Genomic DNA, 17,897 nt, shown 5'->3' on the forward strand with positions numbered 1-17,897 from the left:
AACTCGACTTGGCCGCCAGAAAATTGCTTTGCAGAATGAATGCAGGCAACTCCGGCGGATTTCTGTTATCCCGCCGGTTTCTGCTTATGCTCCTCTGTTGATGTTGCTGTGGCACCAATTCATTACTCATTTCAGTGAATACCACATGAAATGCAATAATGTGCATTGTTTATACCTTATTTCTTAACTTCAAACAAATTGGCAACAATAATTAAACTTTACAATTTTTTAAACAAAATAAGAAGTGCGCAACGAAATTTCAATTGACAAAACAGCTGACTTAGAAGATTCGAAATTCCTATTTCCCAATTATTCTTCTCCCTTTTATTTTTTTAGGAGAAAAGAATTGGAGGATTTTTTCCGCGGGAATAAAAAAATCCGCGAGAATATTTAGAATTGGTCTGATAGCAGTTTCATGTCATATTCAACTGTTTCCAAATCAGATAAAATTTTTTCAAGGAAAATTAAAGTTTTTTCAAATTAGATGAAACTTTTTTAAGGCAAATAAAATTTTTTTGGAGAAGATTACTCTAGCAGCAGAACTTAAGTGTACAGTTACTGACGTATGCTGATTATATTGCTATTATTGTTTTTAACAAACGCCATGTAAGTTGTACCTTCTCTGGATAAGATAGAGAGCAAAAAAGTGGGTCGTGCGGTAAATGAAGACAGGCGCAAAAGCACCTGACAGCCATGCTACCGTTGACGAATAAAAACTCGAGACTGTGAATGATTTTATCTACTTGGGAACCAGCATCAACGGCAAAAACTATGTCAACTTAAAAACAAGTAAAGAAAGCTAAGTTCGGGTATAACCGAACATTACATACTCAGCTGAGAGATTTGGAGACAAAATAAGGGAAAATCACCATATAGGAAAATGAACCTATGGTAACGCTGGAATGTGTTTGTACGACATGGGTATCAAATTAAAGGTATTAATGAGTGGTTTCAAAGGGAGTGGCCCTTAGTTATATATGTGAAGGCGTTTTCGAGATATCGACCAAAATGTGGACCAGGGTGACCCAGAACATCATTTGTCGGGTACCACTAATCTATATCTATATTTATATATATATATATACTAGAATACCCGGCAGACATTGTCCTGCCCTAAAATTGGCCAATCTGCATACATTTTAATACGCTTTTTTCGTCTGACTCTGCCCTCCCCCCTCTTCACTTTTTCCTAATCCTTTTATTCACTCCTCCCTCCGTCTTTTTCGCTTCATCTATTTCCATCTTCGTCTCATTCTATCTCTTTCTCAATCTCCTTCTCTCTTTTCTCTTCTCTCATTTTCTTCTCATTCTTCGGCATCCCTTATTGCCTGTCCCAGAAGGTGGTAGGTATTTTATTCCAGTCCCAGTCCCAGTCTCAGCCCCAGTCCTAGTCCTAATCCCAGTCCCAGTCCATCTCTGGATAATAAATATATTACTCTGTACTAAAGCACTCATCCACAGCTTTCATTTGATATCCATATTCTATAAACACTGTCTAGGCATTCACTGGCCCACGTTTTGGCTTATATCTGGAGACCCTAGTCACCCAGGGGTATGAAAATTACCCTCTGCTAAAGCACTCATCCACAGATTTCATTTGATATCCATATTCTATAAACACATTCTAGGGGTACCCGGGTCCACGTTTTGGCCTACATCTCGAGACTCTAGTCACCCAGGGGTATGAAAATTACCCTCTAATAAAGCACTCATCAACAGCTTTCATTTGATATCCACATTCTAGGGGTACCCGGGTCCACGTTTTGGCCTACATCTCGAGACTCTAGTCACCCAGGGGTATGAAAATTACCCTCTAATAAAGCACTCATCAACAGCTTTCATTTGATATCCACATTCTAGGGGTACCCGGGTCCACGTTTTGGCCTATATCTCGAGACCCTAGTCACCCAGGGGTATGAAAATTACCCTCTACTAAAGCACTCATCAACAGCTTTCATTTGATATCCATATTCTATAAACACACTCTGGGGGTACCCGGGTCCACTTTTTGGCCTATAGCTCGAGATCCTAGTCACCCAGGTTTAGGAAAATTACCCTCTACTAAAGCACTCATCAATAGCTTTCATTTGATATCCATATTCTATACACACATTCTAGGGGTACCAAGGTCCACGTTTTGGCCTACATCTCGAGACTCTAGTCACCCAGGGGTATGAAAATTACCCTCTCCTAAAGCACTCATCAACAGCTTTCATTTGATATCCATATTCTATAAACACACTCTAGGGGTACCCGGGTCCACGTTTTGGCCTATATCTCGAGACCCTAGTCACCCAGGGGTATGAAAATTACCCTATACTAAAGCACTCATCAACAGCTTTCATTTGATATCAATATCCTATAAACATATTCTAGGGGTGCCCGGGTCCACTTTTTGGCCTATAGCTCGAGACCCTAGTCACCCAGGTTTAGAAAAAGTACCCTCTACTAAAGCACTCATCAACAGCTTTCATTTGATATCCATATTCTATACACACATTCTAGGGGTACCCAGGTCCACGGTTTGGCCTATATCTCGAGACCCTAGTCACCCAGGTTTAGGAAAATTACCCTCTACTAAAGCACTCATCAACAGCTTTCATTTGATATCCATATTCTATAAACACACTCAGGGGTACCCGGGTCCACGTTTTGGCCTATATCTCGAGACCCTAGTCATCCAGGGGTATGAAAATTACCCTCTCCTAAAGGACTTATCAACAGCTTTCATTTGATATCCATATTCTATAAACACACTCTAGGGGTACCCGGGTCCAGGTTTTGCACGGGGTGCAAAACAAATTCAAAATCGGAGTTAGACGGAAAAAGCTTATGGAAATGTATGCAGATAGACCAAATTTAGGGCAGAACAACGTCTGACGGATCTGCTAGTTTATATATATATATATGTAATACGACGAACAGTATTCCTGCCATGATTCCAAGGGCTTTTGATTTCGCCCTGCAGAACTTTTTCATTTTCTTCTACTTAATATGGTAGGTGTCACACCCATTTAACAAAATTTTTTCTAAAGTTATATTTCGGTCAATAAACCAATCCAATTACCATGTTTCATCCCTCTTTTCGTATTTGGTATAAATTACGGCATTTTTAGATATTTTCGATATCGAAAAAGTGGGTGTGGTCATAGTCGGATTTCACACATTTTTAATACCAAGATAAAGTGAGTTCAGATAAGTACGTGAACTAAGTTTAGCAAAGATATATCGAATTTTGCTCAAGTTATCGTGTTAACGGTCGAGCGGAAGGACAGACGGTCGACTGTGTATAAAACTGGGTGTGGCTTCAAAACGATTTCGCCTATTTTCACAGAAAACAGATATCGTCATAGAAGCTATGCCCTTACCAAATTTCAGAAGGATTGGTAAATTTTTGTTCGACTTATGGCATTAAAAGGAGTCACGCCCTATTTGAAATTTTCTTTCATTTTTGTATTTTGTTGCACCATATCATTACTGGAGTTGAATGTAGACATAATTTACTTATATACTGTTAAGATATTAAATTTTTTGTTAAAATTTCACTTAAAAATTTTTTTTAAGTGGGCGTGTTCGTCATCCGATTTTGCTAATATTTACTTAGCACACATATAGTAATAGGAGTAACGTTCCGGCAAATTTCATCATGATATCTTCAACGACTGCCAAATTACAGCTTGCAAAACTTTTAAATAGCCTTTTTTTTAAGTGGGCGGTACCACGCCCATTGTCCACAATTTTCCTAATTTTCTGCGTCATAAGGCCAATCCACCTACCAACCTTCATCGCTTTATCCGTCTTTGGTAATAAATTATCGCACTTTTTTTGCTTTTCGAAATTTTCGATATTGAAAAGGTGGGTCTGGTTATAGTCCGATTTCGCTCATTTTAAATAGCGATCTGAGATGAATTCCCAGGAACTTACATACCAAATTTCATTAAGATACCTCAAAATTTACTCAAGTTATCGTGTTTACCGACAGATGGACGGACGGACGGACATGGCTAAATGAATTTCTTTTTTCGCCCAGATTATTTTGATATATAGAAGTCTATATCTATCTCGATTAGTTTATGCTCTTACGGGGTACCGTTATGCGAACAAAATTAATATACTCTGTGAGCCCTGTTCAGCTGAGTATAATAAAATGGAAAATATCTCTTACCAACAAAAGTTACTTTGTACTGAGTAGGCAATTTAAAAGTAAAGTCTCTCTCGACAAACAAAAATCATGCTCTACAAGTGGCTCATAATACCTGCACTGATGTATGGCTCAGAATCATGGACGGTGTCGAGAGAAGATGAGAAGGCCCTTGGAGTGTTCTAGAAGAGTTCTCCGGAAGATTTATGGTCCTTTGCATGATGCCAATAGTGGAGGAAGTATAGTTATGAACTTTAGACCGATATGACGAGATTGCAGCGAATAAAAACCCGAAGGCTTCGCTGGCTAGGACATGTTAGGCGAATAGACGAAGACGCTTCGGCCAAGAAAGTATTTCAGCCAGCACCGTAGTTTGGAGACAGAAGTGCTCCCAATTGGCGTCAGTTGTCGCGAAACAAGGATAGCTGGTGGGACTTGTTACGGAACGATAAAAATCTCTTAGGCATTTAGCGCCAATTTACGATTATGATGCATATAATTTAACAAGGAAAGTCCCCTGAGAAATTTTATGATATCTTGAACGGTTTTGAATTTACGGCTTGCATAATTTTTAAATTCCTTGAAAGTGTGCGGTTTGGCGGCTTTTCCAAAATTTTTCAAAACTTCTATTTTGCGTTATAAACGTAATCCAATCATCATCGGAGTAGAATCGGAATCATAACAGGACCTTTTCGTGATAGTTTTTGGAATAATTTTAGAACTTTCTTCCATATATATTTTTTTTTTTTTTATTACAAGACCGTCTGTTTCTAGGGCTACTAAGAAGGCGTTTTGGTCCACTTTTCCTAACGATTTCAAGATTACTTAGAAACGATAGTTTTTATTCTGCTGTTTGCTCCGCTCGGCGTAGTTCATAGCAGAGCCTAAGAACTGCTATCACTTTTTTGTTCATTCTCAGAGCTGGCTACAGAGTATCCGTCCTCAATGTATTTTCCTAGCATGACCTAACCAGAGACGTTTTTGGGCTTTTATTCGTTGCTTTGTGTTCATGTCTGCGTAAAGCTTGATTCAACACTGTTGGTATTGCGTTAAGGACCACAAATATTTCGGAGAACTTCTCTTTTCAATATTCCAAGAGGCGTCCTCTTTCGATAAAATTTATGATTACGAGCTGCACATCATGAAAGGTATGGGACAGATTTATAGAGCGTGATTTTGAGTCACTTAAAGGGAAGTCTACTTTCAATTGTAGTTTTCCGTATGGTTTCTAGGCTGTAAGTGTAAAAAGAAAACATATTCCCAAAACAGGTCGTTGCTGTGCTGTGGAGGTATCATGCTCACTAGAGTGGTCTTAAAAATTTGATTTCCGCAAAAAGATTGTACCGCCCCCTCAAATTATTCCTTTGCATGTAAGTAAACAATATCGCAGATTACACCAGCTTAAGGGGTGGCACATTGCCATTGAAAATGTCGAAATGCTTTTTTTTAATTTTCGAAAATAATGCCCGACAAAATCTTATAAAAAGTTGTAAATATGCTGTTTTACTTATAGTGTATTTATAAGAAGAAAATGAAAACTGAAACAATCAAGCATTTTCCAATGTTTCAGAGCCAATTGACGTATCAAGTCACATATTACTCTCATATTGGTTAAGGACCACGCCCATTTTATAAACATTTTTTTTAAGATCCTTAAAGACCAACTTACTTTCAAAATACCATTATAACAAAAAAATTTAAGAAACTAAATGATTTGAAATTTGTGTTTCACCCCACCTTTTTCGACAATTCATTATTCTGTGTTTCGATAGCCATTACTGGAAGAAGAATTGAAATATTGTAATGAAAGTACTTCTTCTTATTTTTTATAAGTATGAATATTTCTAGTAAAATTTACCAAAATTATTTAATTTTATTTAATCATCATTTACAACAGTTAAATTCTTAACAACATGAATTCCTATTTAAATCCAGACTCATTATGCCATTTGGATGGGTCAACTTTAAAGAATCAGTGGGAGTAAAATATCTTTCGAAAAACGAAAGTAATTTTTTTAGTGCACGGAGCTTTAGAAAAACATAACTTGCACTCAAGCTATTTTTTAAATTAGAAAAAAATTTTACGTGGTATCAAAATCCTTGTTAAGCGTTGCTGAACAAGGCAAGAAAGCCCATTTTGCGCGTAACTATTTCCAACAACGTCCTTATATTTATTGGCTAAATAAAAAACCATTTATTATTTATTATAAAAATTGACTTTAGACCAGTGGTCATTAAAATTAAAACTGTGGCTGTGTTAAAAATAAATAAATGTAAGGCGCTATAACCTCCGAAGAGATTTTAGGACGAGCTTCTCTTCCAATTTCCGTCGTGCTCCTCTTGATTTTCCCTACCCTCGTTGCCCCACCCTTCGCGAACTAAGAACATAAAACTGAAAGTTAAACATCAACAACATAAAGGGTTTTTATTTCCTCACCTTTTTTTTCAAATTATGAGTTAATAATATTTATTTACATAAATTTATTAATAACTTCATACACATACATAATACTTACCTATTCTTACTAATAAAGTAACTAAAATAATAAATAACTTTGAATAAGATGAAGATGAGTCTTAAAGACATTGAAAGCAAACTTGCCGATGTCAAGGCTTTTTATAATTTATATGGTATTGTAACAATTTTACTGCAAATCCTCTTATTTGCAACCTTCTGCTAAGTTCGAATCACTAAACTGTTGAACAAATAACACCACTATTCAGTAATGCAAAATGGTCTTTATTAAAGTACTTCACAATAAATAACTCTACTAGTGCTCGACAGATAGTGTGCTTAATCAAAAATTGACTCTCGCGCCTCTACTGTTGGTGCTTTTATACTCTTTGATTTCCTCGTTGCATCTTCTAGGCGCTTCCAGAATTTACTTAGCTACTGCCGTATAATTATAACTACAGATGCACGTGTATAGCTTCTCATATGCGCGTGTATTTGTGAGCGACACTACCACAATTACAATTGCATACTTTTGGGAGCATCTCAGATAAGATATCTGCATGTGTTTGTGCATCTCTTCTCCGCTGCGTGTACGTACATATGTGTAGATATAATGATTGATTCGTTTATGTAGACACATAACGATTGATTCATGGATGTGCATACAAGTTACTCTTAGCATCGGCTTAGAGATGACAGTACCCCTTAGTCTTGCTAATATTCGTAACAGTATTAATAATGAACTGGAATTGTGGTCTTGCCAAAATCAGATACCAACAGATCTTGTATGTGCCTTCGAGAAGACAGCATTCCGTCCAAAAATAAGAGAAGCGCTTGAAATTCTGCTTGCAATGCCCTGAACAACCGCAACTGTGGAACGCTTCTTCAGCACTCTAAGGTACACTCCTTGAGGTTAAGAACAACAATGGCAGAATCTCGCCTTAATGGTAAATAAAGTTTTTTTTAATATATTTATTGTATTTTTTTTCTCAGAGGATGAATAATGCAATTTAAAATACATCTCTGTAACTAAATAAAGTTTGTAAAAAAATAAAATTTTGTTGAATCTGAAACTCACTTGGGGGATCACATTTCTAAAGTAATTACACCTTGTACTGACTATTAAATTAATCTATCTAATTCAATAAAATTTTAAATTACCAAACCTTAGACATGGTAGATATTTTAGGGAACTCTTGATAAATAAATAAAAAATTTTAACGGACTGCTAGAGCCCACAGCTGGGTCAATAATGCAGGCTTCGCTTTTACCTAGACGTCATTACTCTTTATACTTATAAATACGCTATATATGAATCTGAAAAAAATGGCCCCGCTTTGTGAAAGGATGGATACGCTCTTGTTAGCAAATATGTATTTTTCTTGTATTGTGAGAATGTTTATAACAATGCTTTGTGAAATTTTTTATGTGAATGGGCAAAGCGAAATAAACTTCAATTACTAAGTCTGAAGTGACTCTATATTTACAAACGCAACATCTTGCGTGATTGTAGCGATTTACTGGCATGCAAAAGATATATGAAAAATTTGATTGTGGCTCGGCCATGAAGCTCGAATTGACGCAAAACGCGCCATGGAGTGATTTAAAGTTTATTATTTGAATAAATGGAAGAAATGAGTACGGAAATAACGAAGGAGTTTTATAGATATTTTGAGATTCATTTAATTGTTATAAATACGCTTTAGGGGAGAAATAGCATATTAACAACTTTTTATAAAGTTCTGTCGGGCATGACTCGAACATTACAAAAAACCCGACTCTGAGCATTTTCAATGGCAATGTGCCACGCCACACCTTAACCTGAAGTTATCTGCCCAAGACTTCGGAAATTAATTACCTACATACAAAGGAATAATTTGAAGGGGCGGTACAGCGTTTTTATAAACTTTTATTTTTTCTAATGCTCACCTTCCCCACCGAAGGTTCTGGATTCAATTCCCCTGAAAAGCAACATCAAAATATTTTAGAAAAAGCCTTTTTAGGCGGAGTCTCCAATCGTATTTCTGCCATTAGCTATCCTGTAATAAACTGTAATACTGAGATAGGCCTGTATGTAGATTACTTTTGGAAGCCACAGTTTAATGGAAAATTACAACATGAAAACAACAGAAGTGATTTTTTGAAAGAAAGGAAGGCATATCACTCACTTGCAACTCACAGATCTTTAGCAACAAAAGTGGCATTATGCAAGACGAAACAAGGAAATAAGAAGATGCAAATAAGAAGTTAAGAATGCACAGGCTGTAGGCATTTCGAAAAGAATACAAAACAGAAACAAAATTGCATAGGTACTATATATAAATCAATTACGGATAAGAGCGTGATATTAAGCCAATTAAACTTGTTCCTAATTGTGGGTAGTTGGGAAGAATTGTAAATAGCTACATTCTGTTCCTTTAAGCCTTCGCTTATATTTACTCACTAAATAGCGACAAGTTCAATTTAAAATAGCATTATTCTGCAACGCCTTAGCTCAGTAGTGCGCAGGACATTCGACGGTTAAGTGGTTATAACAAGTGGAAATAATATTTCGGACTTTACGCATGCGCGAGAATTTTAAAAATTTGTTTAACTGATAAATACTTATTTATACCTACCTTAAAAGGCATATTTGTATTTATAGAGTTTATTCAGAATTTATTAAGTTCTTTAGTTTGCCAATATGAAATATTTTGCTATAATATTATTTTACACCGCGAGTGTATTTGGTTAGTATGGGGAGTCTGTAATGTATAAGTATGTCCGTATAGGTATAATTCTGGATTGGAGTTTCTGCGGTACTTTCGAAGCTATGAGGAATACTACTAAGTAAAGACCAGACAACATAGCATATATTTAGGCGCATAAAAGAAAAACACAAGGTGCATTAGACCAATTGACTAAAAATAGATAGCTTCCCAAAGCAAAAATAATCCCTCGGTTTCGGTTTTGCAAGACCTCTCGCCACGAACGAAGGTCACGCTTTAAAAATATCTCGTCGCACGTGCCCAGATGAATAATCTACAGAACATGGGATGGCCGGTGGATTTCTAGAAAGAACATTTCTCCGCAAGATTTATTATGATCATCATAAGAGGTCATGGTCTGCTGTTATATATCGCCGTTCCGGTTCAATTTTATTGAAACCCTAAAAGTATATGAAACTGTAGGATGAACTGACCTGCCTTAGTGCTAGTGAGTTATCGCTAAGTAACATTTACTAGCGTATTTCACTGTAAAGGTGCTCTCTTCGAAGGTTCGGGCAGCACTCAGCCAATACAGAGTCAAGTGGTCACAATTTCCTTTATAGATGATAAATACCGTGGCGTTCCGGAATAATGGTTGCTGGCGGAAGGTAGCGCGCGTAAAATAGATGGAAGGAGCCGGCAAGTAAATGTGTGAAGGGGAGTCGGTTGACGAATGCCTCAGCAGTTCTGTTTCCAAATGACCGCATAGTTATATGAGACCGTACAGAGCCCGTAAGACTAGTCAACAATGGATCGGTTAGAAATTAGCTGGTATCAAAACAACCGGTGGGTAGAGGAGTTGGGAGTGGATGTCAAAATAAAGGGTGGATTGGTGAAAAAAACCCACACTTTTTCAGTTGTATGGCTCAATATACACTAGCAGCGGACTTACCTAGTGTCTTAGAGACGAAGAAGTTGCAAAAACAGTAATTTTGGTGGCTAAAGTCATCAACAATTTCTACTGCACGGTCAAAAGGATAGTCTATTCGCAAAATATTTGAGGTGATCTGCTGGGTTTATTCGTGTGTGAGTCGAGTAACGAATTCATTGGTGCTTGGTTGCGATTGCAGCCTTTCGGCGTTTAGCTTTTTTCCATCTTTGAACTCTGTCATACTGTCCGTCTGTTGCAGCACGGTCGTTTGGTTCAGGCACCGTCAAAGTAGATAGGTAAGGTCCCGTCATTGGGAATGAACTATCTCTCTTCGGGACCAAAGACATTTACTTTACAGATATCCGAATTGAAGTCATCAGACACGGCCGGCGAACAGAGCTCATATTTGAGCTACAGACATACATAGAATGCGTCCTTTTCCTGCCTTTGTGCGTTGTTATTGAAGTCCCTCGCCGAATATGAATCACGTACGCTCGGGTATTAACACATTTTTTTGTTACCCCCGTAGGGCAGATTAACGACTGTAGTTCGCGAGCAAGCAGGTCTCCCATATCCACTCCAGTAAACCTCGCAAGTCGTGCTTGTATGTCTTGAACGGTGATGTTGATCTTCATCAAATCGTAGGCCGTTTACTATGGTTGTCATCATAAAAGGGCTGGTTCATTATCTCAGGCTTTTTCTGTGTTTTCAATGGAATACAACATAGACTGAATGGGTCCATAGTGTCACCCGAAGTTTTCTCAACAACCAAATCGTTTCCTTTTCCAAACCAACACTTCCTGCATCTGCTGTCTAAGACTAATTGAAAAGGATGTGGCGCCCAAAAGCAGTATCCATTCAGAATACCCATCATAAGCCTACAGTTCCCACTTTTTTCAATGATAAGCGTAACTTTGTAAGCCTAAGGTTGTAGGATCTGCACATGGTCTACGACAATTTGCAGCTCCGCGCTTGGTTCCACGCTTTTCCTGATTGGTCGATTATGTTCAACTCTCCACTGTTGAACTGGCCTGTCCGTGCGGTCGTCACAGAGACTGAATGGGTCCATAGTATCACCCGAACTTTTCTCATCAACTACATCGTTTCCTTTTACAAAACAACTCTTCCGGCATTTGCTGTCTAGCCCTTATTGAAAAGCATGTGGCGCCCAAAACCAATGTCCATTCAGAATACCCATCATGAGCCTACAGCTCCCACTTTTTTCAATGATAAGCGCAACTTGTTAAGCTTAAGGTTGTAGAACCTGCACATGATCTACGAAAGTTCGCAGCCCCGCGCTTGGTTCCATTGCTTTTCTGATTGGTCGATTCGGTCCAACTCAACACTTCTTTTAATTTCGCCCAATCTGATTGGGACGTCTATGATACGAGCTTCGGGGTATACGTCCTTTATAGCTAGCTCCTCCGCTTTTTAATTTCCATCAATTGCCATATGCCGAGGAAACCAATGTAGATGTATACATCGCCCTATTCCGATTCTTTACCGGGATTGCTTTAACTCTAACACACTTCTAGATGTAGCGCTATGCAAGATTAGTGCCTTAATTCTTGCTAGGTTGTCAATATAAAAGTTGACCCGGCTACAGTTCATACTATTTGACTTTTTGTATTCGTTTCTTTTTTATGCAAATTACTTACTCATCCACTATTGTTTTCAGCACTGAATGAATATAAATCTTCAAAATTTCGAAACCAGCTGGGTGATTGTGAGCCATTCACAGTGGAATTCATAGCAGGACTAGTTTCAAAGGAGGCACGTCAAATACTCGACCCTTTATCACGTCCACAACAAAAACAATTAAGATATGATCTTTTTACGCGCCAAAACCCGCATAAACGACAAGTACTGTTAACTGATGATAGCAACCGGCTATTGGCCTCGAACTTTAATGCAAGCTGGCCTGTAAGGTGAGTTTAGGCGAGCATGTATGTGTGGCTGATATATGTGTATTTATTTTAATGAACTTGAACTTGAAGCAATGCTTTTTTAAATTGCAATACGAACCAAAACAAAGAAGGAGTTCGCTTACTCATTTTTATCTTCTTGATCGACTTTTTTTTACAGACTCTCCATACATGGTTGGAATGGACAAACGACAACCTGCTCGAATGCCGCCATCAAAGATGCCTACCTCAACAAAGGTGATTTCAATGTAATTTTAGTTGATTGGTCTGATTACTCGTTGGATATAAATTACATACGTGTTGTAACGGAAATTTTTGAAATCGCACGTAAACTAAATGAGTTCACAAGCTTCTTGCAACAACAAACTGGCGTGCCGTTTAGTGAAATGTATTTGATTGGCCACAGCGCAGGTTGTCATATTGCTGGTGTGGCTGGAAAATTACTACAACCCGACAAGTACGGTGTAATTTATGCATTGGACACATCAGGGCCGATACATCGTCGTTTGGATGAGAAATGGCGTCTCGCACCAACGGATGCCATCTATGTGGAGTCGATACAAAGTGATATGGGGTTATTTGGTTTCCCCACCGATAACATTGGTCATGCTTCTTTCTATCCCAATTGGGGCTTGGGACAACCGCACTGTCCGAATGTAACTACAATGGAACCAGATTTCACGTGCGATCATTTTGGTGCTTTATATTTTTTTGTAGAATCATTGTATAATGACAAAGCTTTTGGCGCAATTAAATGTAAAAACTATCAAAGCATCGAGAGCTGTACATGTGGTTGTGGTGCTCGCCAGTGTAAGGCCAATGTTTATATGGGTGGAGAGCCTGCTTTGCCGAAGAAAGGTATCTTCTATTTAAGTACGCGTGCAACAATGCCGTTTGGGTATGGTGATATATGTAGAATTAAGAGACCGATTAAACCAACAATAACGCGAATATGAAATTAGTTTTTTGTTGGTGAATTCTGCACTGAAGATCAAATTAGTTGTCGGTGCAGGTGTAATAAATTAAAAGAATTTCAAGAAAAGGGTGTTGAGCTATTTATTGCATTCATTCGTTCATTGAGGCTTAACTGTTATTGTTGTTGTTATGTGGTTGCTGTTATTGTAACCACAAAACTATTCTCCGAAAGTGTAGGGATATGGGCAGTTCTTTGCTGGGTATGAAATCGGAACCAATATCTTCTGGTGCCAACTCGACTGCGTCTTACTTACCTAGTTGACGCTTAGCCTTTCAAACGTTTACTTGTTTTCTCGCTGGGTTAACTGGCGCCAATTGGTATCACTAAGGGTCGGTGAAGCCGTGTTTAGAAGTCCACGTAAGTTAAGAAAGCTTCTAACCGCGATTCACCAGGAAATGTTCAGGTCGATTCTTTTGCTTCCAGTTCAAACAGTTCACTTTTTCTGGTCGATTGCTCCCAAGTATCCTCTGAATGGCGTTTTAATTTCTGTTTTGTTTATTGTGGTTTTTGTTGTCGTGTATTAACGATAAAGACATTCCCCAAAAGTTTTGGGGTCGCGGAAGCCTGCGGAAGTTCCGAAGCTGTAGAGCTTTGTATTGTACTTATCAACCCCTTGAATCTGGTTTGGTGGTGAGCTATTGTGAGAAGGCGAAAACCTGGCTAAGCAAGGCCGACATAATCGATTTCTTGCTTGGAGATTTTTTCGGCAGCTGCTGTCTTGGATCAAGCTGCTGGCTGAACGAAGGTGTATCATAATACCGCATCTCCGCACAGCGGATTGTGCTGGCTTGGGAGAGAGCGAGCGACGCTTTTTTGCTGTGATTCCCTTCTCTGACAGTATACCGATGTGTGAGTCTTCAGGAGGCAGTTTCCCTTCACGGCTAACGTGGTTCAGCTATTAAAACTGCTATTATCGAAGCTGTGGTGTCTAGTGGGGGAGCAGTGTTCTAAGGACAATCCTTACCCTTGCTACCCGCGACTACACCCTAAGAGAAGTACCGACCGCCGAATAAATTAACTAGGGCTGAAAGACACCTTCGTATGAGCATCTGCAAAGGAAAACCCCCCGGTCATACCAACGCTCAGCTGCTTTCTGTCTACTGCTCTCCACTGCTAATATGATCCTGGGCTGTCCGCTATCTTACACACATACCAAATGTATCTCTTGAGCTGTTGTTATCGTCTTGTTACTCCCCGCAATCGTCGGTTCAACTATTGCCGACCACATATTTTTCCACCGCATAAGTAATGTCGGATACCATCTACTCCGCCCATTATAGCCTCCATTATCATTCTCCCGTTTCCCCCTTTACCGCTAGGGGAAGTTGCCGTCTTTCTAACAAGCTGTAAGTGTTTCTTTGATCTTGAAATGGATTTGTATTGTTTTAAACGTCGTGTCTTATTCACTGAGAATTTTTGAGAGCTCTACTTGACCCTGAATTGACTGATCATTGAGCCTTTTAAAACAATTTTTTTTGTAGCGATAAGGAGACTCCCCGAAAGTTTTTGGGGAGTTAAACTATGTTGATGCTTCTTTTCCAGATACAGATCCGGTAGTAGCCCTACCATCTCGGAAACGTATTTGATATGACTTTTGTGTCATCCTACCCCCTCTTTCCGTGTGGAACTCGAAGTCGCCAGAGCGTCGTCTGCTAAAAAAAACAAGATTCTCCACGAGCAGGAGAGTTTTACAGTTGGATGGGAGGAGCGCTAAATTACGCCGGCAACCCCTACACCACCCCTTGAATCCCCCCACATAGCTGTATAGCTTGTTACGGTTTCGAAGATCGCTTTTCTTATGGACTAAATAGTTCACATTGCCTTCGACCATAATTTATGTAAAATTTGATTTATGCACTCACTCAGGACACCACATAACCATTCTGTGTTCAAGTGATGCTTAGTTAGGGATAACACAAGAAAATTATAAGATTCTAAAATTTTCTTCAGTTAGCAAAAACTTCATATTGAACCAAGTATGGCTGAGGGTTGCATTTTTTTGTAAATTTTCTTCCAGGACACACTTCATGATAGTTAGGGACACTTTCGGTATTCTGGAACATTTTCGGAGGCTTTCGCAGGACGCTATCATAAAAGGTTATTGATGTTTCCTTTTTTTCTTGCCATATAATCGCACTCGAGAAGAATATGCTCTACAAATTTACCCACGCTATCGCAGAACCAAACGAGGCTGCTAGATCATATGCCTAGTTCATGCAAGTGGCTTTTTAAGTCTAAAGATATCAGGCAGTGTGCGTGTTAAAATTCTGATATAGAGCGTTCTTTAATCAAATTCTTAGATATGGCGTTTGTGCAAAAAATTCTGAAGTAGGGTTTGTTCAAACCGATTTCGAGATAAGGCATTTTGGAACTGGTGGTCGAAATATTATCAGCCATATTCTGCATTTCGACTTGGATTGGAATTTTTTCGATTTGTCAATTTTGGTATTCTGTGTTCCAATCTCTTTCGATTCAACTTCGAATCGTTAGATTTTGTGTATTCTGCATTTCGATCGTAGTTCCTTTTTTCTAAGTTGCAAATTTGTTGGCGGAAAAATATTTTATTTTTATTTTTTTATTGAATTATAACAGAATTTTAACAAAAATGTAAGTAAAACTTGTTAAGAAACGTAAAAGGCTTGATGATGACTGTTTTTTATATGTTTCCAGGTCAAAAACAATGTCGATGTAGAAGTCCTTGGACGTATTTGCCCCGCAAAAGTATCTAACACATACTTGAAAGCATCCTTATTAAGTCGGAGGTTTTTTTTTGAACCTAAATAAGAAAATAAGTCATTAAACGTTACCACTTTTAAGTTCAATTTCTTACAATTCGTCACTCATCTCAAATGGATTACACAAATCTCGCAATATTTGCCTTTTCATTCTCGCCTGGCCATTTTCGTATGCGTTGCTTTTAAACTCCACAAATAATGCTGCGGCTATTGATTCCATTATAATAGACAGCTATAATTTGTGTCTGTTCGTTGGGTCCAGTTATATGCCAAAGCAAGCTGCCGGTGTAGAGGAAGGTGAAGCGAAAACGTAAACAATCCTTGCGGAAAGAATAAATAAATCTTCATAAAGTATTTTCGGCCAGTGCAATTAAATTAGCGTCCATAAAATTCAGAAAATGTCAACTATATTCGTGCAGGAATCCGTTCAACAAAACTTGGTGGCCACGGCAGGGAATTGGCCAAAAGAGCGACAAAAACACACATACAATTATGAAAGCACTTCACTCAAAAAAATATAACACTTCCGAAATATATTCTATTGCTTTTTTTTGTACAGAATGGCGTGGATAATAAAATATAAACGTTTTCAGTGTTTTTTACAAATTTTCTTTAATTTATTATGATTCAATGTTCACACATTCCGTACAAACAGCTGATTTCGAAAAATCATTTGCTCTTCCTCTTCTCGTTACGATTCCGTCGTAATGCAGAATACCCAACTTCGATTAAAGCGGAGCGTAGAACGGGAACGAAAATGCAGAATAGGGGTGTATGATTCCACTCTGCAGGCGATTTAGAGAGTCTAAACCAGAGCCGGCCACACAAATACTAAAACAATTGCATAAGTGTGTGTAAAAATTTAGTGACAACTCCCCACAGTGTGCTAAAAGAAAATGTGGACTGTGAAGTTCGAAATTAAAAAGGACTCTGGTTATTTGATTTCAAGCTAATCCTAACAATATTTACTTATATTCACATAACTAAGAACGCGGAGGTCGAGCTAGTCAGATAAAGCTTTTTTATAAAAGAAGGTATGGTGTTTTTTAATGCAAAATTAACTTTAAAAAATCACTTTTTCATTAAGAAAGAACTATAAAACAAAGTAAATGTAAAGATAGAAATATATATTTTCAAAACATAATAAAGTTATTCAATAAAAAAAAAATGTATAAAAATTAATAAAACTGAGTAGAACGTATAAAAAGTTACTTATATTAAATTGTCAATATTTATTAATAATTAATTAATTATTATTAATTATTAATATTTAAATTGTCAATATTAATATGTATGTTCAAAGGAACTTAATAATACTAACTAAAACGTATTAAAAGTCACTTTAACATTGCAGCATATTGTTTTTATTATGTGCCCAAAAAGTAGCATGGACTTTTCCTTTTGCATTCACTGTTGATTTTAGTGAGTGACAAGCGAAAGCAAACGATCGTGATCGCACATCGTTAGTGTCTGTGTGAAAATACGAACTCAAATTGCACAATGTGCAACTTTTGGCCGGCTCTGGTCTAAACCATTAAACTGCTAAAGTCAGCCGATTTATGCTTGGAAAAACATTGAGTTCAAAACTTTTTATTTCGACGGGTGTTGTCTGTTTTACGAACTAGTTGGTATTGTTGCTTGAGAGCTCACGGTTCCTTTTCTTTTTAAAAAATTTGCTAAGTTTTTTTTTTTCTTGCCTGCATGTATCACATTTATGTATTTACTTTTTTATTTTCAATTTCGTTCGATAATTCATTTACATTATTTTTAATTACTATTATATATTAAACTTTTTTGGTTTTCATTTCACATAAATTGCAAATAATCACAAAATATATACACATTTTCTTATATGGCTATAAAACAATAAAATATTTAAATACATAGTTAACATCTTTGTGCTTAAATCAATTGGGGCAAACGTAAAGAATTGAATTGAGGCAAATAATTCTTTAAAACTTACACCTTAAATAAATATTTACTAAAAGATAACAATTTTGTGGCTCCGCGGCATAACCGAATAAGTCGCTTACACAGGGCCGGCTCT

At 37.6% G+C, this 17,897-nt stretch overlaps 1 protein-coding gene across 1 annotated transcript; it reads left to right on the forward strand.

The window, feature by feature from the left end:
- The first annotated feature begins 7,441 nt into the window (after positions 1–7,441).
- On the forward strand, positions 7,442–13,168 carry LOC137240847 (phospholipase A1 2-like). The gene is made up of 3 exons (XM_067767716.1): positions 7,442–7,543; positions 11,893–12,142; positions 12,300–13,168. Exons 1-3 carry the CDS (start codon positions 7,522–7,524, stop codon positions 13,093–13,095), a joined length of 1,068 nt encoding a protein of 355 aa, XP_067623817.1. The 5' UTR covers positions 7,442–7,521; the 3' UTR covers positions 13,096–13,168.
- Positions 13,169–17,897: the final 4,729 nt, after the last annotated feature.

The sequence above is a fragment of the Eurosta solidaginis genome, chromosome 2 (assembly GCF_040869045.1).
Source record: "Eurosta solidaginis isolate ZX-2024a chromosome 2, ASM4086904v1, whole genome shotgun sequence".
NCBI lineage: Eukaryota > Metazoa > Arthropoda > Insecta > Diptera > Tephritidae > Eurosta > Eurosta solidaginis.